This window comes from Falco naumanni, chromosome Z, assembly GCF_017639655.2.
Source record: "Falco naumanni isolate bFalNau1 chromosome Z, bFalNau1.pat, whole genome shotgun sequence".
NCBI lineage: Eukaryota > Metazoa > Chordata > Aves > Falconiformes > Falconidae > Falco > Falco naumanni.
In genome coordinates this window covers 1,808,917-1,834,981 of record NC_054080.1, presented here as the reverse complement: position 1 = coordinate 1,834,981, position 26,065 = coordinate 1,808,917, and the positions used below count along the sequence as shown (strand labels likewise).

The window sequence follows — 26,065 nt, the reverse complement described above, 5'->3', positions numbered from 1 at the left end:
AATTCTACATCTTAAATCACTGGACTGGTTAAACATACATTAAACGTACACTAAAACATATGCTGTGACACTGCTGAAGCACAAGGATCCTGCAAAGGAGGTATTTAAATGCATTCCATGCATCCTACCTGGGATTTAGAATTTCATATAGGTAGCTTTCTGTTGTTCTTGTGTTGATTTCTGCAAACCCAAGTAAAAACCAAGTAACTACTCCAGACAATTAACCATGCCTTAGCTTCTGAATCTTGGACAAAACCCTCAAAACTAGAAATTTCCATTTAGATTAGCAGGTTTCTATTTATGTGGCCCAGTATTCCAAAGCACCATGTACTCAGAAGCTTCCACTAAAGATAGCCAAAGGATGGTCCAGATACCAAAAATGGGATGATCTTTAGTAAAGTTTAACTGATTCCTCTGTCACCTGGCTTCTAACATGATAAATATTATCTGCTAACATCTCCAATGTGTAGATTTGCCTAAGCGCTGCATAAAGGAGGGAAAACAAAACTTTCATAAGCCAAAGAACTAACACAGGTGGAACATGGGATTCAGTTTGCTTAAGCTAGACACTTAATTCAGATTCATTAATTCAGATTCAGGGCTTAATTTAGCTGGTGAAGAAGTAACGGGCTTTGAATGTCTCCAGAAGCAGATCATCTCTGCATAACTGCTTCCTAAACTCACGCAGACAAGATCTTTATTTACAGATACTCAAAAGCACATACTGCTCTTCACTGACCACACAGGAGGAACTTAGGTCCTTATTTTAGGAGGACTACTTTACTAGGCACAAGTGATGGTACACTAAGGTGCTTAGGGCTACATCTGCATCAGCAAGTAATACAGCACTACAGGAATAGATCAAGGGCATCAATAGTTGGTGTGGAGATCACAAAACCTACACTGTATCCAGCTCCAAGATTTTGCTGCAGCCTGGACTTAGCCCAGTTCTCTGAAATGAAAGACCAACTACATGCAGGTCAAACCTGTACCTACAATCAGTCATTGGTTTGGACCCTCATACCTCCGTTACAAGTTGGTGCTCATACAGTACAACTAGTTTAGTTTCCTCCAAAAGTATTCCAGTTCATGTTCACGAAACTAACCAACTCATGGTAAGCAGGGACAGCTGGGGGCTTTGCTCCGAAACTATACTATTTCTCTTAACACTCACACTAATGTAGACACAGGCTAAATCTCCGCATCTCACTACGGCCTCCCATCCTTCCCTCCTCTCTTCTACATCCCTGAGTAGAAATCAGTCATTTGAGTTATTACCAGTGCCTTTCTTCTCCATTTTACTGACTGGTATTTCAAAACATGTCAGGAACTTAGCATTTTCAGAATATGAGCAACTTCTGCCAGATGTGACTGATCTTGGCAAACAACTTCAAAAGTACGTTGTGGTGGAGTGACAGACAGACAGTATGAGCTCTTTAAGATCATTTATGAAGTCAGTCAATCAAAAAATGGTTACTCACAATCACTGGCTTTCCCATATTACTGCCTATAGGAGCTATGCTTTCATCCTAAATGTCCTTAACAATGAAAGGCTTTAGGGAAGACCTTAGCATAAACCACACTTCATACAAAGTTTCATATTTACTTATTTTGAGATCTTGTTTGAAATAGAAACGTGTATGTTTTCAGCCTGTTATAGTAACAGATTGTAAAAAGTGGCCAGGATGTGAACATTTTAAAACTGTGTAGGGAGAAAACACAGTACAATTTTAAAGAAACTTTTATAAGCACATTTACTGCATGCATTGCAGTTCTATGTGTCTGGACATCATTTACACCTTCCCATTTTTTTTTTCTGCAGTACCGCCATCCTACCAATTACAGCTCATTTCTTCAAACTTCTCTCATTAGCTATAATACCAAAAGTGTTTTGCTTAATTGAGCTTCTTCCTTTCCATGAAATACTGATTTTTTTTAATTCCATAAGTAACGTATCAATAGTAGATGAACATCAGTGATGTTCTAGCTGCTATAAACTGCTCCTTCTTCACACAGGTTCCTCAGTCCAGTAACTGGTGGTTAGTATTTCAGTCACTGCACCTGTAGCACGTAGGTATACAACACAGACACAAATTCCACCATCAATTATCATAGTTACATGAATACAGAGAACACCAAATTCTTCAAGAAAAAGGTGAAAAAGACAGTTATACAGTAAAGCACCTAGAAGTTCCCATATGCCAAAATGAACCCCCTTGCTGTTCACACTTTCTGAAAGCTAGACAAGATTTGCATAAATGCATATTATTATATGACATTTAACTAAACGGGCAGAATACTAGGAGTTCCTGTAATACTTTCAGGAAAACAATAAAGTTAATTTACCTGCTTACCACTATGGGACAGAAGAGATTAATTTATATTCTGAAGGAACAGAATGTACAATAGGTGATGGCTAACCCAACAAGCTTGTCTTACTGTGAACACATCATCAGTGTCTCTTGCCATAAGAACACGGTTATTCCAGATGTTTAGGGAGGACCAAGAGATGGACATTTTTAACTGGTTTGTGCTTTGAAATTACAAACTAACTGCTTTATCTCCTGGTCTGGCAATAAGAAGTAAGTGTCCTGTCTTCATCTTCACTCGCTCTCCTCCTAACAGAACTCTGAAGCTTTTCCTATCAAAGCTGTAAATACTAACCCTGTCAGCAGACTGGGGCTTGTCTTTCCTCCAAATATTCCTCATGAGGATCTAAGATGGTCCTTGTTCTGCAGTAAAGTGACAAGCTGCGACCCCAGTATCGCCCCAGTTGCCAACCAATATAAGGAAATATAAGCACATTCCTTTTGCTACTGGGAGTGAAACGTGTCAGGCCCACCTCTTCCCCATCCGTTACTTCACAAAACCGTTCTTCCGTCTCAAAGTGACAACTTCCAGTCAGTAGCTATCTCTCAGTCCTGAAAATTAACAGTCCAGATGTAACAAACAAAATAACTACAGAGATCCTAAGAAAAGTAAGACATTTAAGGCTGGGATGTTAGCTAACATAAGCCAGGAAATTTAAAACAGAAATTGAAATTTCAGTCTTAGACAGACATTTTGGCACAGATTTTGAATGATTTTCCTTTGAGTATTGTCAGTCAAGATCCTCACTCCCAGGACTACACCTTCACAGTACATTCCAAATATATACAACATGCCGAGATGCTCTGAAATTTGATCATATTTGCATTTGGACTGACATCTTCTTGTAATACGTTTGACACTGAGCACTTCTGAAACAAAGAACAGAGCCTATTTCAACCCAAGTCTTTTCCAAAGAATAATGGGCAACTACACATGAATGAATAAGTGAACAGTTTGCTACAGCAATGAAAGCCTCTGAAAACACCAAGTTTGCAGGCACCAGATGGAAGAAGAACATTATTGCAATTCCTGCATCCCATTGTGTAACAGCCAACAGAGCCGTTAACGCTTCCTGGTGATTTCTAAGCTTTTTAATGTGCTTTCCTTTGAAGGTGTTTTTTTCTGTGCCCTGTCAGTCTGCAAGCTAGGTTCAGCTGTCTGGGAAAGAAATTATATTGGCAAGCTATCAAATAGGGAAAAATACAAAATATAGATGGAAATAAATATAATGATCATATTACAAAAATCATTAAATAGACACAAAGCCTACATTATAAAGTATGACCTGTTATCTACAGCACAAGTCTTCCACCTCTTACAAGCTGCAGCTTTCTCTTCTGTACCAGAGACGTCTGCCTTTCCATATCTTAATCATTTATCCCAGAGAAATGTCTATCTCATGATCCCAAGGAGTTTTTACACTTTATCTTTTTCAGAAGCAAACTTAAATCTTCTTCAGCATGACATTACATCTTCCTTCAAAATTCAGAGCAAAATGGTAAAAGATGTTTGAGTCAATTCAAATTACTTAATTTCCATTGCTACCACCACAGATCATGCAAGAGCTATGCATCCAGCAAAATACTCCTAATTACAGACATCCATTTATGCTAAGCAGTGTATTTTCTTGTCCCTAAACGTCTATGAACATTTAAACAATGTTCCCTTTGCTTAGTATGTACTTTCAGTATCTTCTATACAGTAGAACTGAGTGCCCCATCTAAATTATCAATAAGCATGTCTAAGCAATGCCTGAACTAGTCCCTGGCAAACCAGAGCAGAAAGATTGCACAACATTAATAACCTGAATTCAAGTAAAAAATACTTGCTATGTACTAAAGATATATTGTCTTAGTCATTCAGGAATACACCTATCTCATACAAATTCAGAGAACCAAGTTAATTTCTGCTGTAAACCAGAAAAATAACTTTCAAATTGGGGTGTTCATAATAACATTCGTACCAAATTTTAACACTCTGCTTTGGCAGTATCATGTCAAATACCAGTTGAGTATCAAAAAAAAGTCTTATTTTCATAGCTACATTTTTAAAAAAGGTATACCAAGACTCGACTCCTAAAAGGTAAGAAAGCAGTATCTCCTCACTGTGTGTTTGCCGATACGCCCCCACCAGTTATTCCTGACAACAAAGTATTTTGTATCTCTAGAATGTATTTTCCTGCAGCGGAAGTTCCTAAATCTCCATCAACTTCAATGCTCTTTAGTTATCTCTAGGAAGGATTAGACCTCAAAATCACACAGAGATTGTACAGTACAACTATATAATGTCCTCAGTGAACATCACATTCCGACCTTACGAAGAAAGCTAAATTGCTACCTTTACAGTATTCACATAAAAGCAGCAGTGGCTGCTTTTTAATTAATAAGGCTAACAAGATTTGCAGCGTAGAAAGATTTACCATGCAGAAAAAAAGTATGAGACTGCATTTTTTTCCAGAGTAGGAAATTATAACTGTTCCTTCTAACAAAGGGGAGAAAAGGATTGTTTTATGATCTTGAGAGTGACCCACGTGAACAGTTCAGAGACAATGATGGTGAGATGGTGTTGGGGAGGTAACAAAACTCACAGTCAGACCTCACAGCTAAAAGGGCAATAACAATGAATTTTCTGCAAAGCACGGACATGTGGAAGTTTGGCCATTTTGCCTGGTTCTCAGGAAGCCACTGCTCACTCTAAGGCTCTAAATCTGCAATATTCACTCCAAGCCAACATGACCTGTGTGGTGCAGGCAAACAATCCAAACACACTGAAAGATGAATCATGTAACACTGCTAGAAAATACAGGCACTTGGCCAAAATAAAAGTATTTCTCCAATACAGATGAGCATTGTCTCCAGAAAATTAGAGCATAGAACACTGTACCAGTACAATTTAATTTAAAAGAAACAAAGGCAGGCATATATGTGAGACTGGCAACACAAAGTATTTTGAGGTTCACCATAAAAAGGAAAATGCTAACAACTGACTGGATTGTGATTTTGTTTCCTTTGTGGTAAAGCAGTATTGACAAATACTATAGTGTCATGTTTCTTGTTTGTGAGCTAATGCCATAAACATTTGAAAAATACAGTCTGGACAAAAAGACAATACTCTGCCCAGAGTTAGGGCAGCACATCATTAGACTGCCCCTGGAGCAGCCAAATGCTGAAATTATGATTAGGGTTGTTGCAATCTCCCTCAGGACTCCCTTGCCGCTCTGGGAGAGAGCAAACTAATCTACACCTGGCACAGCATATACCACCCAATGTGCTGGGGCAGCAATGCCACCCAGACTGCTGGGAGCAAGGCTCCTTCTCCTTCACTCTGTCCCTCCCTGTTTGCCACCATCACTAATTTATGACGTATGTACGGGCATAAAACAGAAGTACACTTTAAAATCCAGGCTTCCAAAATGTCACTCATGATTCGGGCAGCTCTCTCATATCTCCATACTCTACAATGGCCAAACCAAAATATAATTCTGTAGCATTTCATTTCAGAAGTATTTCTGTTGCTCAAAAACACCTCCCCTTTACTTTCTTAAGGCCAGAATGTTCCAAACATACACAAATAATTGTTTTTAGGAATGCAATCTTTCTATTTTAATCTTTCTATTATATTTAACGTCACTGTTAGTTTCAATGTACATGCTTGGAGCATAATCTTTTTGCGTATCTCAGTGCTTAACCAATTCTGAACTACCACCAATACATATTGTGTTCTACTGAACCCTGAAGTGTATACTCTTAGTACAGAATGCTCACAATTTAGAGATAAAGCCAACTATGATAGTAAAATTCAGAGTAGTGCATGTGGGTCTTTTATGCATTCCATAAACATAGACATTTTTAACCATATGCCCACCCCACTTATGAGTTGTACTGAGTAAAAACACTGTAGTGTACAGCTTCTTTCAACTCCTGAACAATCTAGTTTTGGAGGTTTAACTGGGGAAGTGTTTGGTATCTGCTTGCTCATAGGTGATGAAGAACCACTGTATCCTACTGATATGCTCCCTCAAAACTTCATTTCCATTATCCCCAAGAACAGCAATGCTTAGGGAATGCCAAAATGATACTACGTTACAACATGCACTAGTTGTAATATGTTAAAAAATATAATAATGATGCCACAGTGTGGCTGTATGTGCCACCGTAAGTACTGTTGATATGTCCATCACTTCAGTAACTCTTCCACTCAATTTGAATCTTTTTTGGAGGGAAAAAGAAAAGGGCGGAGGGGAACAGACACACAACACAATACAGCATAACAAACCCCACTGTTATTGTGAATGTTTCTTTTAAAAATTAGTAAATCTACAAACAAGTGCCTATTTTTATAACAGTTTTTCTTACTAAGACTACTATAGTATATTTTTAAATTGAAAACAGAAAAGCAGATTTTAATTTCTCACAAGTCTTTCCACTGATGAAACTGTAAAAGTCGGAATCTCTGGATCAGGGCATGGTAAGCATGTGGCTATCAAAACATTTGATGCAAAATTCACGAAGACTTGTAAAAAAAAAGACACTACCCTAGCAAGCTGAGAGGGGAAGCACACAGCCCAGGAACATAAGTATCTGAATGCGTGGCCTACATACCACTGACACTTCTGTTATATATGCAATTACAGCTTTAATGTAAATCAGTCAGCATAACTTACAGGGCAAAGAAAACTGCTGTTGAAGTCCACCCTGTCATTTTTTTTAAAAATTAAAAAAATAAAATTCTTTTTTACAATCTCATAATAAAGGCATACATGAAAAGAAAGACTGTACATTTATGAAATTAAATCTTACTTACAAATTATTTAGTTGTATTTTAAATTGAAAAATTACAAAAGTTTAAAGACTTCAGTCCGGATTTTTTTTTCTAGATGCACTAAAATGACACATTTTTCAAAACAACTTTCTAGATGTCATGAATAAATGCATTAAATAGAAATAAAATAAAAATACTTCTTTTTAATACCTATAATATAGCATCACCAGGCCAAATGAGGGAGCTTATAAATAATTTTGTCAGTGGCATTAATGGTCTCTCAAAGATCAGATTCTGGGAAAACCATCTTCACTTACCATGTGTGCTCTGTGTGTGCTGTATCTATAGCTATATGTATAGCTGTATCTATACCTATACCAGTCTCTATGTGTGCTCCATAGGAGATGAGGATTTATTTATTGCAGAAGGAAGACATTCTGCTGGGATTACACCATGCCTTCAACTATGGTAACTCTAACTAAACTGTCATATTCAGTTACTAAATCTGACTTAGAGCTTCTTTTCCTGTGTTTAATGTAGCATTTATTTGCTAATATTAATCAATAACACTGAATACTAAGACAAGTGGACAAAAAGTTCAAAACACTGTATGCTAACATCTAAACTAAAAATAAATCACCTTTGGAGGTCATATGGCTTCTTCAGTTCTCCCAAAAGCTTCATAATTAGTTTATATATTTGCTTTGATACAATTTCTACTGTTTGTGAAAACTTACTAGGTATATCCTACTGTGTAAAACAGAACAGCAATCAAAGAATATACAAAATAGGTAATTCAGATCAAAGTCCCAGAACCCACAATGACAGTCAAGCCAACAGCATGTCATCAAAGCTGTTGAAAACTAAATGCAACTACTGTTAACAAGATTTGCCAGGACACCAAAGTGACACAGAAAATTATCTACAAAGGTCCGTGCATGGGAGACAAAAACTTCCCATGTCTCCAGAACTTTACATAAGCAACATTTAGCCTCTTCCATGAAGACTAAGACATCCCATCAGTGAAGGAACCCAGAAGCAAGACATATCTAGAATTCAAATTACTTGTCACTACAGCACTCTAATGAGGTTTCTCCAGCTCAAGAAAGGGGTGTAACGTTGAAGTTTCTTCCCGCCTTGGTATTTCTAAACAATGTAATTCTTTTGCCAAGCTTTTTCATGTACAAAACAGTTAATAAAATCCACACCAGAATTTTTTTGTGTGGTTCAATAAAGGCTAATTCCATTTTCAGATTAATACATTTTTATGCAAAATCACAAGCAGCATTACTGTATTTTGCAACACACTAGATCTCCTTTAGAATACGTGGTTTCTTCATTTATTTTTTTACAGGTTTCCATCAACAATTTGGGTTTCCTTTCTGTGATCTGGTATTTGAAAAGGTTGCTGGTATATATGCTAGACAATGAAGCATGAAGGAATTTGGAAGATGGGGTCAAATACTGGCCTGGCTAACATAGAATTACGGGGCATTAGCATGTACCGTTGCCCAGCGAAGCCTGACTAACGGCACTACGGGCAGCAGCACCAAAGGAAGAGCTCACTCCCTGGAGACCTAAACGAATTGGAATAGGAAGCCAAGCACGATGAAAAGGGTCCAAGCAGATCCAAAACAAACTGAAATTAAGAGTATTTTCCTTCTCATCAAAGCTGCCAAAGCTTCCCACATCAGTTTTTCAAGGGAAAGTATTCTGGGTTGAACGCAGATGGCAGCATGATTTACTTCCCTTCTCAGAGCAACAGGGAAACTACCAAAAAAATTAGGGGTAAACTCACCTGTTCTGAGCGACTGCACTGCTCTTAAGCTTGGATCACTCATTACAAACTGATGTTTTAGGTGAGTATGTAATAGTTTATTTTCTCCCTTTTTACTAAGGTCTTTTCATTATTTTCTGCAATGAGTGCTAGATTCCACTAAATGTATTTACATTTTTCTCCTTAAGTACCGTTGCTGGGTTTCTACTTCACATGTTTTAACCATCCAACAAATATGGTGGTTATTCAAATGTTTACACTGAATTCATCTTATTTAGTTTTGCACCAAAAGAGTTGTTCTTAATTCTAAAAACACTGGATTTGTTTAGAGAAAAAGTGATTAATAATTACTAAGAATGTAATTTTCTAGTTATAAACTGAACAGCACAGCTAAACAGCAAATCACATTGTATCATGAAGTTTAAGATAGATGTCAGACTCTTTCCCATGTCCTCCATCAGGCAGATCTTCACCAACACTAATGAACATCTGCCAGTAAAGGTGGATTCCATGTAAACGTAAATACGTAACTTAACATGTTTGTGAAGCTCATCAGGTATTAACAAACCAACATTCCCAACCTGCCCACTCCTTCAACAAGTAGCAATGGCTCTAGCTTCAGAAATGGTTCCACGCTGACTCACTTCTTCTGCAATACCCAGAAGAGCCGAGACAAACCACACGCAGGAATTATTACTCCAAGTTATTACTTCCCTTGAGCTATCTGAATACCAAACAAAAAGAATGCATAAAGTGAATCCAGATTTTCCTATTTTACTCTTTTAGAACATAAGCTCTTTGAGCCAAGAGGACTATCTTCACTTTGAACTTTGTACCATATTTTCACATTATCAACAATTCACATAATAATGTATGTAATTGTTCTGTCTTTGCTTAAAATGTGTCTACATAGCACTTAACAAAAGCTGAAGCAGGATGATGGTAAATACTAAAGTCTAGAATGAAAGGCATCCTTTCAGTGCAGTTGGCGACCTGGGCTTATATTAAAGTGAGTGAAATATTCTCTTTTTTTTGTAGCATTTGAATATGCATTCTAAGCACATGCAGGAAAAACTATTCTCTTCACTGTGACTTACTTGAAGTGGAACAAAATAGGATGACTGAAAAGGGAAAAAACCCCACAAATATAGAAGGGTAAGATTCCAGTTTCACTGGAAACAGAAGCTACTACCTCACACAGTCAAGATTCCAGTGCCACAGCATCCCTCAACACCAAGCCCAGGTTAAGTTCATCAAACTTAATACTCCCCACAGCTGGTCACCATTGCATCTCGTTTCAATGAAGAGCTTGTGATGAACAACTTATATGAATCTCTCTTATAAATTTAAGTAGTATAAGACTGTCAATAACAAAATAGTTGAAAGATATTTCCACATATAAGTTACACAAAAGAAGAAACAATTACACGTTCATTGATACAGACCCTGACATATCTCTTGGCAGGACAGATTTGATTTGGATCAAGAAAGAATATACGCTGAAAACTGTTGTTGAATTAGCCAGAACAACAGTATGGTGGTTACACAAGATTTATGCTGTCTATGGAAAAGTATAAGTGACACTCATTTGGCATAAAGTCAGCACAGAAAGGCAACAATCGATTCAATAAAAATTTAACCAGAACAAGACTGCAACTTAAAAATTTTCAAATGGCACCATGTGTTTGTATCAGTTCCTTGCTCTGCATCTCATGATGATTTTATTTTATTGGAAGATACTCTTAGAAGATTTATGAACTCTTCAGCTCACATCCTAGGGACCAAATCTGATCTCACTGGCTAGAAGGGTATCCTTCACAAACTCAGTCAAAAGTTTGTTTATGGCTAGTCACAACATCATTAGTAGTTTCTGTTTACCAATCTGGACGTTAAAACAAACATCTTGATTACACTAAACCAACATAAACCATGGAATGACATTCCAGAGGAACATTTTCAATTCTTTTCTAGTAAGATGGCAAAGGGAAAGATAGGGTCTGCATAAAACAGGATCCCCAGGCACCTGCTTAGATAAACAGTTTGACAACTCAGTTACTGCCAAGTATAAAGAGAGAAACTTTCTTAAACTGCTCTAAGTAGATATTATCATACCAGCATACCTGTCTCCAGATACCTTTCTTTATACTGTCAGTGCATCTACGTGGACATAAATGCTTTTTTGCATCTACCTTCATCTAAGCTGGGTCATTTCAATACAAAGAGTAAAACCCAACTGATGGCACTTATACTGTACCCATTTACAGCTGTGAGCTTCTCACAGCTCCCAATACCCTATACAGTCCTCGTATGAGTTCATAAGGTAATTCCTATACTGCCTGGGACAGCTCAGGAACTAGCAAGAGTGCGTCTGCAAACTAGCAGATATCAAAGGTTCACTGACATGCAAAAGGGTAACAAGGAGACAGTCTGAACTCTGCAGTCTTGCCAATGCGCTGAAGGAACCATCAATTTTCAGTTCCAGAAAAGGGAACACCTGCTTCATACAAGATAACATGCCAACTTGCTGCAGTACAGCACAATGGCTCCCAAACCTGTTCTTAGCTTCTGCCGTATTCCTGCTGGTCCTACAGAGCAGGCTGCCTCCCATTACAGCAACCTACTGCCAATCAGCTAATCCTTACTATCTCACAATACCTGCAATACAGGAACCTCTGTGCAAGTAAGAAGTTCCAACAGGAGCTAGAATGCAGCAACTCACACCACTACATCACCCCCAAAAAAGGACTCTGGCATACTACCATGTGCAGATCCATTACATGCACTAACTGTAACTGCCCAGTCTGACAACCCCCAGTATCACAAAGGCCATAGCATTTCACTACACAAGCAGGCCAGTCTCAATGTAAAGACTTCAATCAAGCTTAAGTCAATGTCAGTTGCTCAAACAGTTTATCCTTAAATCCCTTTTTTTTTCCTCCTGAGTTGCTGCTTTACAAAATACAGTCCTCTACAAAGTACAAGCTTTGCTGTCACAGTGAAATCTTGGTCTCAGAGAAATCACCAGCAAAAATTGCTCAGATCCATATTTTGTTGTATGAGATTCAGATGACAAAATGCAGATATCCAGGTTAACCATCTAGTTTATCTTGATTATCAGTGAAGAAAATCAGACACTTTTAGACTCACCTTCCTCCTAGAGGAGACACCTAAAATAGTTTGACTGACTTATACCTCAACATGCTTTCTTACCTCTTCAGGCTGAAACAAAGATTTAAGTGACAAGCTCTATATTGCAGATATCTAAAATAAGCGGAAAGAAACCCACACACAATTTTATTCTTGGTATTCAGATGAAAATACAACTTGTATAAATGGAAGCAAGCACACCACGTAATACAGACTGCTCTGTAGAAAAGACCAGAATACATAGTTATTCATCGCTCCTTCACCAGAAAGGCTTCAGGTATTTAGATACCAGACAATGAGATGGCAAGTAGGAAACCTTAACTATCTATAAGACCAATGAGCCAAAATAAACAATAAATAATTTGATCAGGTTCCCTGGAGATCCCATAAGATTAGTACATTTTTGATACTGTGATAACTTATTTTCTATTTGAATAAAGTTACTTCAGGTATTCTATTTTCCCTAACATTATATGTATCGTTAGACTTCAGTATCCCTTCACAGATTAAAAATGAACAGAACAGTAATAATATTGCTTCTTTGCAGTTTCAACATCCTAATTCTACTCTTCGCTACAATATACTCACTGATTTATTCAACATCACCTCTACCCTGATGTGTCTTTGGTTCAACTACTTAAACAGGAGTTAAAGCCTCACGATGGATAACTTTCCTGTATTTCTACCCAGCTTCAAAAATCTGTCTTCTAATTTTCTTCATAATTTTCAGCTTGCCTACCAAAACTAACTTTCTATTTGTTATCTCCGAATTGGATTCACAGGAATAGGAGAAGAAAATCTTGTGGCTTCTTGTGCCTCATAATACACTACAGTACATTTTTTCCCTTTTCTTTTTGTCAACACTGTCTGTTCCTAACAATGGATATTGACCACTGGGACCTTACTTTCCTTATTTTCCCTTTCTTACTGTTCCTAGTTAATTATCTTATGTAAAATTGTGTCATATGTCCTATCATGCCTTGAAGAAGATGATCAGACTACTGAAAGATGGAAATATCTCTAATACGACACAAATAGTAGAGATACAATATAGAAAAATCTAATTGTAACAGCAATTCTGGAACTGAAAATTGTGAAATATGCAAGTATCAGACAATGGCCAATTTTTTTTCCAAAATAAATTAAAATTCTTGTCTAGAGCTCCGTTAGTCTTCAAATAGACAGACAGACAGATTTTCTAAGGAAAAAAAATGCTAAACCTTGAATGCATATAACCAGTGGAAATCTTTCAAAGTTCTACCAAAACCACAACTTTTGCTGAACTCTATGCATCAGAATGGATTTCGATAACTAATTGAAAGAGATGCAGTAACTCCATTAACACCCATGTGATTTATGGGTGTAATGTGTATTTTTACAAAAACAAAACCTATTTAAGTAACAGAGCATTAGAACAATGCAACAAGACTCTCACATGCAACATCTGCAGAAAAAAAAATGCATCTTATACATACACTGCTTTGCCTGAGCAAATTTATCCCCCTCTGCAGTCACCATTCCCATCTTTCTTCTAGTGTTAAATATATAGTCCTACTTTATGTATCCATAGAAAAATTCATTTTCCAACCTATTGGTGTGCTTCTCCCATTTCTAGATTAAGTAACTTTAACAGCCTGGTTACCCTTCAGTCCAATGACGAATATAAATTTGACATAATTTCTATTAGGCAGTGAGTATTTTGGAGAGGAAGCTTTTTTTTTTCCCCACACCCTCAGGTCTCATAACCTAGAAAAATTTCTAAGACCTTTTGCTTGCTTCACTCTTACCTTTACTTTCACTACACATGAACAAAGGCCTTCTCAAAGAGAACCAGCTAGCGATCAAAGTCCCTTCTAACCTAGACATTTCTATGATTCAAAACGTGGAAATCTTTCACAGTATTTCAGTAGGTACTTACTAATATTATTATCTTGATAAACCATAGTTTGGCCCGGAATCATATTTCAGTCTATGAAAGACTGTTTATGATTACGTTTGAGTATATTAAAGACTCTGTTTCAGTATGTTACAGGCTCTGAAGCCCTTTTTGTGTTGTGGTACTTTCTTTCCAGAAGAAGGACTCAACAGCTTTTTACAAGATGTTCCTTTACAATATGCTCTGTAATGAAGATTCGATTCATTACTAAAATAAAGTCAATCATCAAAAACCGTTCTGAATGTAAATAAAAATCTGTTCTTACAAGTCAGGACAAAAGCATACAAACACTGCTGTAGTGACAATTAAGTAACAAGTTCTGAAGCATTGATATTAGCCTTAATTTTAAGAAGCATTAGAATTTAAATTAAAGGAACACTTTAAATGCTTCAGCTACCCTTCAGATAACTTACATACTATACTTATAATTGGTACTTATCAAACATATGCAAGCAAAAGATTCTAAAGATTATATGGATTTCAATTCATATCAAAGCTGGTGTTATCAGCAATAAAGTTGTAAAATTTTCTCTCGCTCTCTTTTTTCTTTTTTTTTCTGTTAGTAGTTTGAACAAAGTTGCCATATTGGTAACAGAACCATGTCTTGTTTCCAGCTTACTTATGTTATGTGAACCCTAGGTGTCCATCATGGCACTCTGAGTGACTAAGGTGCTGCTTCAGTCCAGTTCTGTACGCGCACTGCCTAGCCAAATAGAACATAAAGATCATTCTTCTACCTACTAGTAAAAGTAATGCTCATCTAGCCAGCCAACTGCTTTCACAAAATTTTTAAGAAACAAATACTTTTTGGTATCTACCCCTCTTTAAAATACAGCTGAAACCTGCAAGTGAACTCAAAAAATCAGTAGAAATAACTAAATTACAGACTAACATGACAGCATGATTGTTTTAAATGCCATTTCCTTCGAAACTAGGCCAAAAGAATACTCATTTCAGACCCCGTATCGGAGTCTCTGTGGGAGAAAAAAAAACAACAGTGTGCTGATGAAAAAGGAAAAAGAATTGATGCAGAACAAGGTAACTGAAAAATATTCCATAGCCATCTACTCAACAGTTTATAATATATAGAACACACTGTTTTCAGTCAATTGTAATCTAAGCTTTCTTTTTGTATTTACGGTAACAACATAACAAGGGAGTGAATTTCTACTGTTTATATCTTCATTAGTCAGTAAACTGGAAGTCTTAACACAGAATCAAACAAGCAAATAATTATTCAGATAAGCTCACCCTGAGTTTAATGAATGGTTTTCATTTTCTGGAAGAAAGTTTATTCTCCTTCAAGAATACAAAATCTATTTTATTTCCTACCACCAGTCTCAAAAAAAAATGCTCAGTATTTTAAGTTAATTTCACAGTAAAAAAGCATATACCCAGTATAAAACTCTTGAACGTAACTTATTCAGTAAATATCACTTCAAAATAATATTATCCTCAAGAAGTTTTCTGTGTTTTAATATTTATCTCTAAAATAATTAAACCTTGATGCTTACTCTTTGTCCAGAAAAGGAAAGTTTCCTTAATGTTAGTGAATCAACATGCAAACAAACATTACCCTTCAGTGAGGAAAATACATATATAAAAAATGCTGGAGCCTTTGCATTTCCTCCCAGTTTTCATCACCAATATAGCTATGAAACTGAACAAGTACAACTGTAGGAAGAATAATTAACAGCCACTGCTAACTTAAGTTCTGTAATCTTTCTGGCGGGACATAATAGTATAGTGTTTTTTCAAAATTCTGATAATTATTTTATAAACACAAAAGTCTAAAACGTGTACTTACTTCAACATGTGTACATAACGTTTGTTCACAGTTATCATTGTTTTTCTCCTTGAGATCTGGTGGGATGTTTCTGTTTCTTACTTGGTAGTGTGTTTTACTAAGATAACCATCACCAAGGTCCTGTGTTCAGAAAACAAAAAAGAAAAACATTTTCTGTAACCAAAATGCTAAATGCCATCACTGTTCTAGAAAATAAACAGAGCATGCTATTTAGGCATAAGCTCCAAGTCTTTTTATAGGCACCAATGACTGCATTGCTTCTCAGTATCTTCTCACAGGTATTTTGCACTAGTTCTTGGTGTTAAAGGAAGTCAAACACCTGAACAGTAAAAATAAAATTTAATATAGCTACTAATTGAATAAGACAACTGCTACCTGGAGATCAGGATGAGTGCCAGAGAACTGGAAAACAGCTCACTAAGGTCATGAAGAGAGGAACAGCTATTAACATTTTTGACCTATTTCAAGCAATGAATTCACCCCAGTATAAACTTCCCAATTCTTGCTAGATTGGTTTATTTTTGCTCAGTTTGCTCTCATCAAAGTCCTCAAAAAAACCAAAAAAACCCAAACAAGACACTTCAGAACTTATGCGTGCAGTCACAGTTTGTTCCCTTCTCTTAATCACCTCTGAGGGCCAAAGGTAAGAGAAAGCTGTACCTTCTTCCAGTTCCCTTTTTATCATTCTGCTTCCCAGGCCACGTGGTCTACTGTTGTAAAAGACCCTCGTGCAATTTCAGAGTGGCAGGAGAAGGTTTTAGGAGCTTTTCCTCCTTGCTGACCTGACTATCCACACACATACATAAACATTATTTTTTTTTAATTAGAAGAGAAAAAAAGTTTAATAACTGATCACTGGAAAAACATACACTCTGAAAGGAAGAAAAGAGTATGCACAACACAAAGATCAGTAGTTGCACATTAAGAACTTATTTCTCAAAGGAAACAAATAAATCAGGGGTTTATTAGCTGTTTCATTATGTTTTATTTTAGAGAAACATAGAAAGCACATGTGGAACATCTGATGAAAAAGGATTCTATTCAAAACAGTCTCTATATAAAATTCATTACTGTAGCACTAAGTTGCTTGACAAGGCTGCAAATTTAACTATAATTCAACTCCGGTTAATCTGTCATTGCTGACAGTTTATCTCATGTATTCTGACCTTTCAATCAACATAGGTTTTATTCTGATACACTAGTTCTCTCTTTTCAAGGACAGTATAGAATATACGTACCTCCAAAATCACTATGGGCTACTTGTTTACTTTGTTCTTACTGAGTTTCACACATAAAAAACAGTAATGGTCTCTACATGTATTTTTGTCCATGAATTTTCAAGCATGAATCATACTATGAGCAATTACCTTGCTCATAACTTCTCCTACCACATGCCTTATTTTCTCACTAAATCTCATCAAAAGCATGAATACGCCAAACTGTGCTGGATGTTCTAGCTGCAGTATCAACTGCAACCTGTGCAGTGAAGAATTATGCAACAGTGACAAAAAAGTTAAGCTTAATGTGGTGATACCAAAGCCACTTTTCTCACTCTCAAGTCTCTCCTGCAGCTTCAAGGGAGTGTCAGCAAGAGCAAAGCGACCTCCACAGGTATTTATCTCCCTACAAGCAGCGAAGTACTACAGCCACCCACAGAGGTAAACGCCCCCAGGCACCATGAGCTTTGCCAGAGAAGGGCTGGATGCAACATTCACCTCCCCGAACCAGTTCGTCCTGTCAGCATAAAAGAGCCAAGCTCCATTGCCTTTAAATTCTGTAGTATTTGAGTGCCATGAAAAAATATCTATGGATAGACAGAAACATGAAGTTAGCAGTCTCTGCATTTGAGAGCTGTATGTCAAAGGCTAGAGGAGAGGTAGCAAGGAAGAGAAGCACCCTTCCTGTTGCACTCCCTGTAGTGTCACCTATCTTGTACACTTCCACCCCTGTAAATAAATCGATACTTTAACAAGGACTTTGATCTCATTAATGTGGAAAGAGAGTCCATTTCTACTCCAGCTGTCTTGTGAGTATCATAAACAAAAGTGAACTAATAAAGCCTTTGATATGATTACTTAGATTAACCTAACTAGATATGAAATACATAAAGCAGAAAACAAACACGGGACAGCCTTCACACCCTGATTTAGCTATCCATCCCTAAACACAGCACCCAAGTTTAGCTCCATCAGGTCCGACAGCAGAGGTGCTCTTGGATTTTTTACAGCTTTCTTCTTGGGGAAAAAAAACCCACCAACACAGTTTATAAAAATAACATAGTTTAGAACATTTCACTCACAGTTGTAAATACAGTGTTCTGCTTTGCCCATGTGAACTTATGCCACAAGATCCAGCTCCACCAAAACAATGAGTATTTCATCATCTAAATTTAATCTCTACAGAAAACATGGGAACACAAGAACACAGTTCTACTGGTTTACTTGTGTGGTCTTATTGCTATCAATGGGTGTATTCACGTGCGTATGGAATGAGGAATGAGATCCAAGTGCATTACATCAGCAAAATTACCCACAACACATATGTTGGTAAAAAAAAATCCAAACAAAAACCCACAAAAAGACAATGAGACATCTTGTTAACAAAAAACTTCCTTCCCAGACTACGCACTATAAAAGGATGGTCTCAATAGTCAGGTTTTTATCACACACTGAAATCATGGAATCACCAATTAAAAAAAAAAAGATTCTTACATTTTTTTTATCCGTGAGAACAAAAATCTACCTCATTCTGCTATTTCCAGCAAAGCTTCCTATTTCACAGTAAGTTCAAACTTTGACCCACGTATTAAATTCCCAATAGAGGCTTAAAGCATCTTTCCTCGTTGAATAAATCCGCACAAATATAACCTTGGACTGAAATCTAAAGTTTCAAATGGTTGCCTGTAAGAAAGGGTGCATTGTAACACTTGGCTAATATTTGCAGTCTTTTAAAGACTTCTAAACAGAATGCATCTAAGCCAAAATCCTGCTTCTTACTGCAATTCTGTTTCATCAGTGATGAAAGTGTTACAAATGCTAATGGACAATGACTTATCTAGAAATGATGGCATACATTTACCCTGAGACTTCCTGCATTTCAAAATGGTACAAGCATGGTTTTTCTCCTCAAAATTCATGAAAGCATGGGAAACCACTAATTAAAGTGGCAGCAGGGGAAGCCAGGGAAGCTATAGCAGTAAATTTTCTACAGCACAAAGAAGTAATACACAGATAATAATGAGTATTGCAAACCATCCAATACAGAAAACTGGTCAGAGAAGCAAATAAACATACGAAAACTTATATTGCTCACCCATCATAAAAAGTGTGGCAAAATGAAATCCTAAAACAGTGTGAATTTACTGATAGATGGAAAATAACAGAAGCATACAAAGTAGAAAAAGCAAGTATTCAAAATCTTTCCGCTATTACAGAACAAACACAAATCATGTAGCCATAATCCATAACTATCACAAAGGTTTTAGTACAGCAGTGGTTAAGCTGGACACTAACATGAAATGGGTATCATTAGATATTTTTAAACCAGTATGTAAGAAATGCTGATCTTATTTAAGTCTTCGAGCACTGTGGAAGTTCAACTGAACTTTGGACAAAGCCAGCAAAAATCTATCTATTTTTATATACTGGGTAGAAATATATTCAATAAATGTAGTTATTTTTTAAGAAAAATAGACTTTGTCAGGTAACTTAAAAATACATGTCTGGTTGATAAGCATAAACGTTGTAACAATATATGTTCAACTATTGATTCCATCAGCAGAAATTAAAAAACTAAAATAATCCCACACTAATCTGACATACACTAACAAATGAAAAAATGATTAATTCATAGATTTCAAGTGTAACTTAAAAAATAGAGAATGATCATAAAAGAAATTATTCTAATGGTGTCCTGTGGGACTAGTCTTGGCCCCACGCTATTTAAAATTTTGATTAATGACCTAGAAACAATATGTAATTATTGTTGGTGAGGTTTGAAAATTATGGGGAAGCAGCAAATAATAAGGACTGATGATTAATACAGACAGATTGTTCATGTTGCTGTATGCAACTAACATGTATTTTAATACAAAACATGAAGTCACACATCTAGAACAAAGACTATGTACTGTTTTAGCTTAAAGGTTTAAAGTTATCCTTCGATATATAAGCACAAGCACTTGCCCAGAGTAGGAAGGTTTGAATTTCACAGTGATAGCACATTCATTGTCTAGTTCTGCTCACAGCTGAGAAAGGATTTTCATATACTGGACAGTATTCAAAGGAGATCCACAGGGATGATTAAAATACTAGAAAACATCTAACAGTCAGGGAGCTCAACATGTTTTGCTTTTACAATGACAAGGTTAAGGTCTGAAACTGAAGTCCCAAAACAGGGAGAATTCTAATAAAAGGCGGCTCCTCACCTTAGCAGACAAGGTATAACTACCAATGGCTGGAAGATTAAGCTGGGCAGTTAAATTTAGAAGTAACAGTGTTTTGGGTTTTTTCAAATAGTTTAATTTTAAGCATAGCCAACCATTCAAAAGTCTTGTCAAGAGCTGAGACTGCTTTCCCATCATTGGAAATTCTGAAAATGAAGACTGCGTAATGCCTTAAGAGACATTTTCTGATCAAGATCGAAATCACCTCAGGTAATCCTACACCTCTGTTACGTAAGTGGCACTAGACTATCCCAGCAGTTGTTTCTGAATTCACAAACCCTGTTCAATACACGTACTGGCCTAAATCCTCATATAAACCACCTATGCACTATTTTGTTTTTGGACCAGCTGTGTAAAATGCCATTTATTTCATATGTTGTAAACTCCCCTGAAGGATGTTTCAGCTTGTGGTGTTCTCAACAGCTCAAAAATGTCAGAAAATGCCAGCAAGGGTACCTAAAAAGTACCACTATGATTACTTTACCTTGCTAGTTCTCCACTCCCAACCATCTCCTATTTGCTGTGAACGTTTAATAAATTCTTCACAGTACTGCTTGAATCTTTTTTCTTCCAAAACAAAGTCCTCTTCACCAGCCATGCTACAGGACATCTGCAGAGCAAACTAAGTATTACTAATGACAGATAAAATGAACACTAAAAACTTTCACTGCTTTACAGCAACTGAATAGTAAAACAACAAAGCATTGGGAAAAAAACCAAACCTGTTTCTTTAGATAAAACAAAGACACATTTCTACAAGTACGTTAGAGAATCATAGATGGGCGAGGTTGGAAGGGACCTCTGGAGATTTGTCTAGTCCAATCCCTCTGTTCAAGTAGGGTCAACCAGAGCAGGTTGCTCAGGATCATCCGCAGTTGGGTTTTGGTTATCTCCAAGGATGGAGACACCACTGTAGGGAACCTGTTCCAGTGTTCAATTACCATAGCCATACATAATTTTTCTTCTGTTTAAATGAAAATAATTAATGTATCATTTGTGCTCATTGCCTCTTGTGCTTTTCCTGCATAGTACTAAAAAATGTCTGGCTCCATCTTCTTTACTCCCTCCCATCATGTATTTATATAAATTTATAAGATCCCACTGGCCTCTCTTTTCTCCAGGCTGAAAAGTCCCAGCTCTCTCAGCCCCAACTCACATGTCAGACACACATAATCATCTTTGTGGCCCATCACTGGACTTGCTCCAGTATGGCATTGTCTTTTTTGTACTGGGGAGCCCACAACTGTACACACAGTACTGTAGTTTTGACATATGCTTCCTTAGCAGTATGGTTCAACTGGTGACCAGAAACCTGAATCCACCTGTGGGCTACTTCCACGGGCCTAGCATCTTTCTGTTGGGGGAACTGAATGGCTCACAGGAGCTTAACAACTGTAGTGTTTGTGGCCTCAGAGCCTTCACAATGGCCAGAGTCCAGCTAATGCAACTGTTCCTTCTCGTGCCAGCAGGCCAACGTGGCTTCAGGAGGTTATAGCCTGCTTCAAATGATCGCCTTCCCTGCCCCTCAAATGTTGTCCTCCCAGGGTCTTAACAGAAAGATTCTCTCAGAAAATCTGGCCAGTTTTTAGTTTTTTACCCCTTTCAAAAAAGATGTATCATTTTCGGTGTAGCTGTTTCGATATGTTCATAGACATCAGGCATCACTGCAGCACCACAAATATTCAGTAACTATTACACCTAGAGCACACCTTTTCCTAACAAGAAATACCAAGGGCACAGCACCTCATACAATGGTTGTTATTTTTCAGGATCCGGCCCTGCATCATAACATCATCCTGCCCACCCATGACATAAATTATCTAGCACTTGAACATAAATTATTTTCAATGGCAGTTAACCCAAGCCCCAGTTACTGTTTGCGCTGTCAGCACGTCAAAAAAGAGGAAACGTGGAAAACCGACACTATAAATGTTTCCGTGACTCTCAAATTCCCCAGTCCAGACGACAGACTGCAAAACTGCAGCAAGGGCACCTAATGAGTGCGTCTCTCTCACACACGTTTTCAGGAGAGTTATGTGCTTTAGGAACTGAGCGGCTGTGAAGGGATACCAGGCTGCCGGCACCTGTGCGGCGCACCCCCCTTTCTTCCTTTCTGTAAACTACCCCGAAGAGCGGCGAGCAGACCCGAACCGACTGTCCCACGCGCGGCCGCAAGGCCAGGCCGCCTCCTCCGTGCCCGCCACGCGCTGCCGAGCCCCCCCCGCGCCGCCGGGCGGGTGCCCCTGGCCCTCGCCCCCTCACGTCCCCCGCCGGGTCCCGCCGACCGGGGCAGGCAGGTGGCGCCCACCGGCAGCACCGTGCGCGGGGGTAAGGCAGCGGCGGGGCCCGGGCGGAGGCGCGGGCGCCCCCGTCCCGCCTGAGGCGAGGCGCGGCGGGGCCCGGTGCAAGCCGCGAACGGAGGGAAAGGGGGACGCAGCTCCGAGGACACGGCCCCACAGAAGGGTGCAGGGGAAAGCGGGAGCGAGCAGCCCCACCGCACCGCCCTCCACGTACCGTGCCGCCCTCCTCCTCCTCCTCCTCCTTCTCCCTCCAGCGCCGGGCCGCACACTCGCCCACAGCGCATGCGCGTTGCCGCGGGCCGGGGCCAGCGGGAGGCGCCCTTCGCAGCCGCGCGGGGCGGGAAGCTGTGGCGGGCGGCGCCCGGTGTGGACCGGCTGCCCCCGCCGGCCGCTGGCCTTGCGTAGCCTCTGTGTGAGGCGATGTATGAGTCGGTCGGGCGTGGGCGTTTCCAGCAAGCCTTTGGAAGGGCCCTCCGTTCTCCCAGGACTGCTGCCCGCCTCCACCTACCGCCCCCAAAAAATATTAGACCGAGATAACGGTAGTTTAGGCTGGCCTTCTTCCAGGAGTTCGGCAGTGCCAGTTTTTATCTCGATGTTTCTAATCGGTTTCGCCAGCTTAATTGCCCTTCTTCCCCTACCATGTAGATATATAATGTTACTACTACTCCCTGTCGAAGGTGGGGAGGGGGTAACATGAAGTTAAAATGGCTGGTCACCTAAGCACTGTCGTGTAACACAACATGGGGGTCAGTAGAAGAGTAATCCGAAGTGGTCAGTTATACAGTTGTCTGGATGAAAATGAGGAGAAATGCAGGTCGTCCCCCACAGCGTGGCCCGGAGCTGTTCCCAGGAGATGCCCACGTATGCCCAGTGCTCATTTTGTGACCCAGCTGTGTTGCCTTTGCAATTGCTCTTAGAACTGAGAATGTGGTAGGTGCACAGAGGCTGCTTTGCTACGCAAATGTTAGAAGAATTATTTTCAAATTTACAAGTCTGTTAAACCCTATATTTCTCAGTGGTAAAGTCTTGTCTGGCATGACTAAGCTATCCAAACCGTAGTATCTGCAGAGCGCACTGCATTTCAGTAGACTTAAGTGGAATGTAAAATGTTGGCTTTACCTGTTCAGCTGTAAACCATTATTTTAAAGAGGTTTATGATTGTTGCGTTAAGAGTAAACAAGAGCTATCCCATCAGCTTTTGGAGACCATACTCCTCAGTGGGAACCTCCGTATGCAAATGGTGCTTTGCTCTAGCTGGTTGTAATGTGGCGTTTTCCAACGGTGCAGTTCCTAATTTGCTTGTGATTTGCTGGGTGTGGAGAGCTCACAGGGGCCAAAACTTTTTGCTGGAATATTCCTGAGATAAATCATTTCTCTTTGTTTATAAAATTCCATTTTCTGTATTTTGGCTGTTAGCAGCTGCATTCTTCAAATATGTGCCATGATTTGTAATTACAGACGGTTTTCACCACTCTCTGTGAACAATGAAATGTTCCACCCAAGTCTGTAGTTTTCAGCAGCGGGTGTATATATAAGCAAAGTTTTGTTTCATGAAGGTATTCTGGAGAATGATTAACTGCATGATGTGCCTTGGACAAATTATGGTACCTCCACAGATTACTGTTTTGACTGCATGTATTATTTTTTAAAGCAGTTGCATAGCTTTGGTGATACCATTGTAACTACAAGTTGTGATGCTATAGTCGTTATTTAGTCATCAGAATTAATTATTTATATTGTTCTCCACTGTTTCTTTTAAATGTTAGGGGTTTAAAATTTGGTAAATAAACACCATTGTTGTCATCCAACACTGAGTTTCGAAGGAAGATTTTTACATTGTGGAGTATATTCTGTAAAGTCTTTTTCACTAACAGAAAATGCCTGTGGTATTGAAAAAATGTCACGTAATGTGCATTCCCTTGGAAGCTACAGCTCCTGATTTCTAATTTTAGCTTTGTTACTGCCTCTCTGGATTTTCTTAGGGAAAGAATCATCAGGTTTAAGACATAGCTCATTTAAAAAGTGGGTGATAGGGCTCTGATTTTGCATTGAAGTTACCAAAGGAGTCACCATGACTGGTAGTTTCCAGAAAATTAAGCCATAGTTTTCGTATATTCAGATCCATTTACTTTATTTAAAATTGTGAGTACACAGCCCCCGTTATAATCAAGGACAAGGACATCCAGGATCTCAACATAGTTGTAATTATTAAAGAGTATAGGCTTTAGCTATACTGATGGAGTGTCACAAACAAGCAATATTATCTATGGATCTTAAACTGAACATATACAATCTGAAGTAATTAGGTATTATTAAAAATAATAAATTGTTGACCTGAATATCCTCTTTAAGGACTTGCTGGCTTCCTAATGTCAAGCGTCACTAACTCTTTGTGTTGCAGAAGTTAAGATCTAAAATACTTAACTTTGATAAATTGTTAGTATCCATACATTATTGCTAACAGAAATACTATATATATCTCTGTGTAGGGAGGAAACTGTACCTACTAGAGGTGGATTCTAATCTTGGCTCTGCTGTTGACAAACTTGGGATAATAGTTTCAGTTTTCTTTGACCATTTCCCTTTTTGTCTGTCTGCAGAACAGGTCGGATTCACGGTATATTCTTACAGCATCTGGTATCATCTTGGTCATCTCCAGTATTGTTGCCAGGGCATTTCAGTAAGTTGCTCTGAGTGCCAGTTTATCAAGGGAAATGCATTTGCTATAGTTCTAAAATTGCTTGACAAGAAGTCCCTTTATGGGGGTTTCTCTCCTTTCTCTTCCTTCTTTTGCCCATACTCTGCATAAATGCCTCAGGTTTCCATCTCGTCTCTGCTATACAAAAGCATTTTAATAGTCCTGCTCCTTGTGTCACTACTTAGATGTTTATATACTTCAAACAAATGCATAATAGGTCATTGGACCAGTTTGTTTTATTTGAAATATTAATATACTATGTAGATTAATATTGTTATCACGTATTGTTGGTTGTTTATACATTATCACATATTGGTTGTTTTTGATATATTATCACATACTGATAATTTTTGAGTGTAAACTACAGTTGTTGTAAGACCTTTGTTGGTTGGGAATTTTAGAACTGAACTAAATAAAGATCATGGATAATAGTCCATCAGCCAGGCAGTGAACTGAATGATCTCTAAAAGGTCTTTTTCATCTCTTTGTTCTGTTTTTTGGTCCCAGGAAACACAGTTTTGACCAAAACCCATTGAACAGTCATGCAGTTCAGGCAACATTCTACTGTCCAAAGAAAAAAGTTAACATTACAGCTCTCAGGCTGATAGAATTAATACAAGGTACTATTGTATTAATGTACTAAATCCAGTTTCACAAATCCTCCTTAGTGTGGTTTGGATCCTGAGCAATTCACAGTAATTCTAATGCTATTCCTTCCACTTTGTTTTTTCATTACTCTTAATTTTCGTTTTCAATGCTGAGCAATGTTGCTAAACAAAAAGAGATGAAAATCTATTATGGCCAGTACCTGGCAGTACCTGGGTC

General features: G+C 38.3%; 1 protein-coding gene across 3 annotated transcripts in view; it reads right to left on the bottom strand.

Annotated features, from left to right (window-relative positions):
• The window catches only part of ATG10 (autophagy related 10), a 106,059-nt gene extending 83,183 nt beyond the window's left edge, over positions 1–22,876 (bottom strand). For 2 of the 3 annotated variants that reach the window (XM_040578994.1, XM_040578995.1), the window contains exons 1-3: positions 22,757–22,875; positions 20,727–20,852; positions 15,799–15,918 (exon numbers count right to left, since the gene is read on the bottom strand). In XM_040578994.1, coding sequence (XP_040434928.1) covers positions 15,799–15,918; positions 20,727–20,852 — 246 coding nt within the window. In that variant the 5' untranslated portion in view covers positions 22,757–22,875. Of the gene's footprint in view, positions 1–15,798; positions 15,919–20,726; positions 20,853–22,756 lie in introns of all 3 variants that reach the window. The other variant, XM_040578993.1, reaches the window with a different exon arrangement.
• Positions 22,877–26,065: the final 3,189 nt, after the last annotated feature.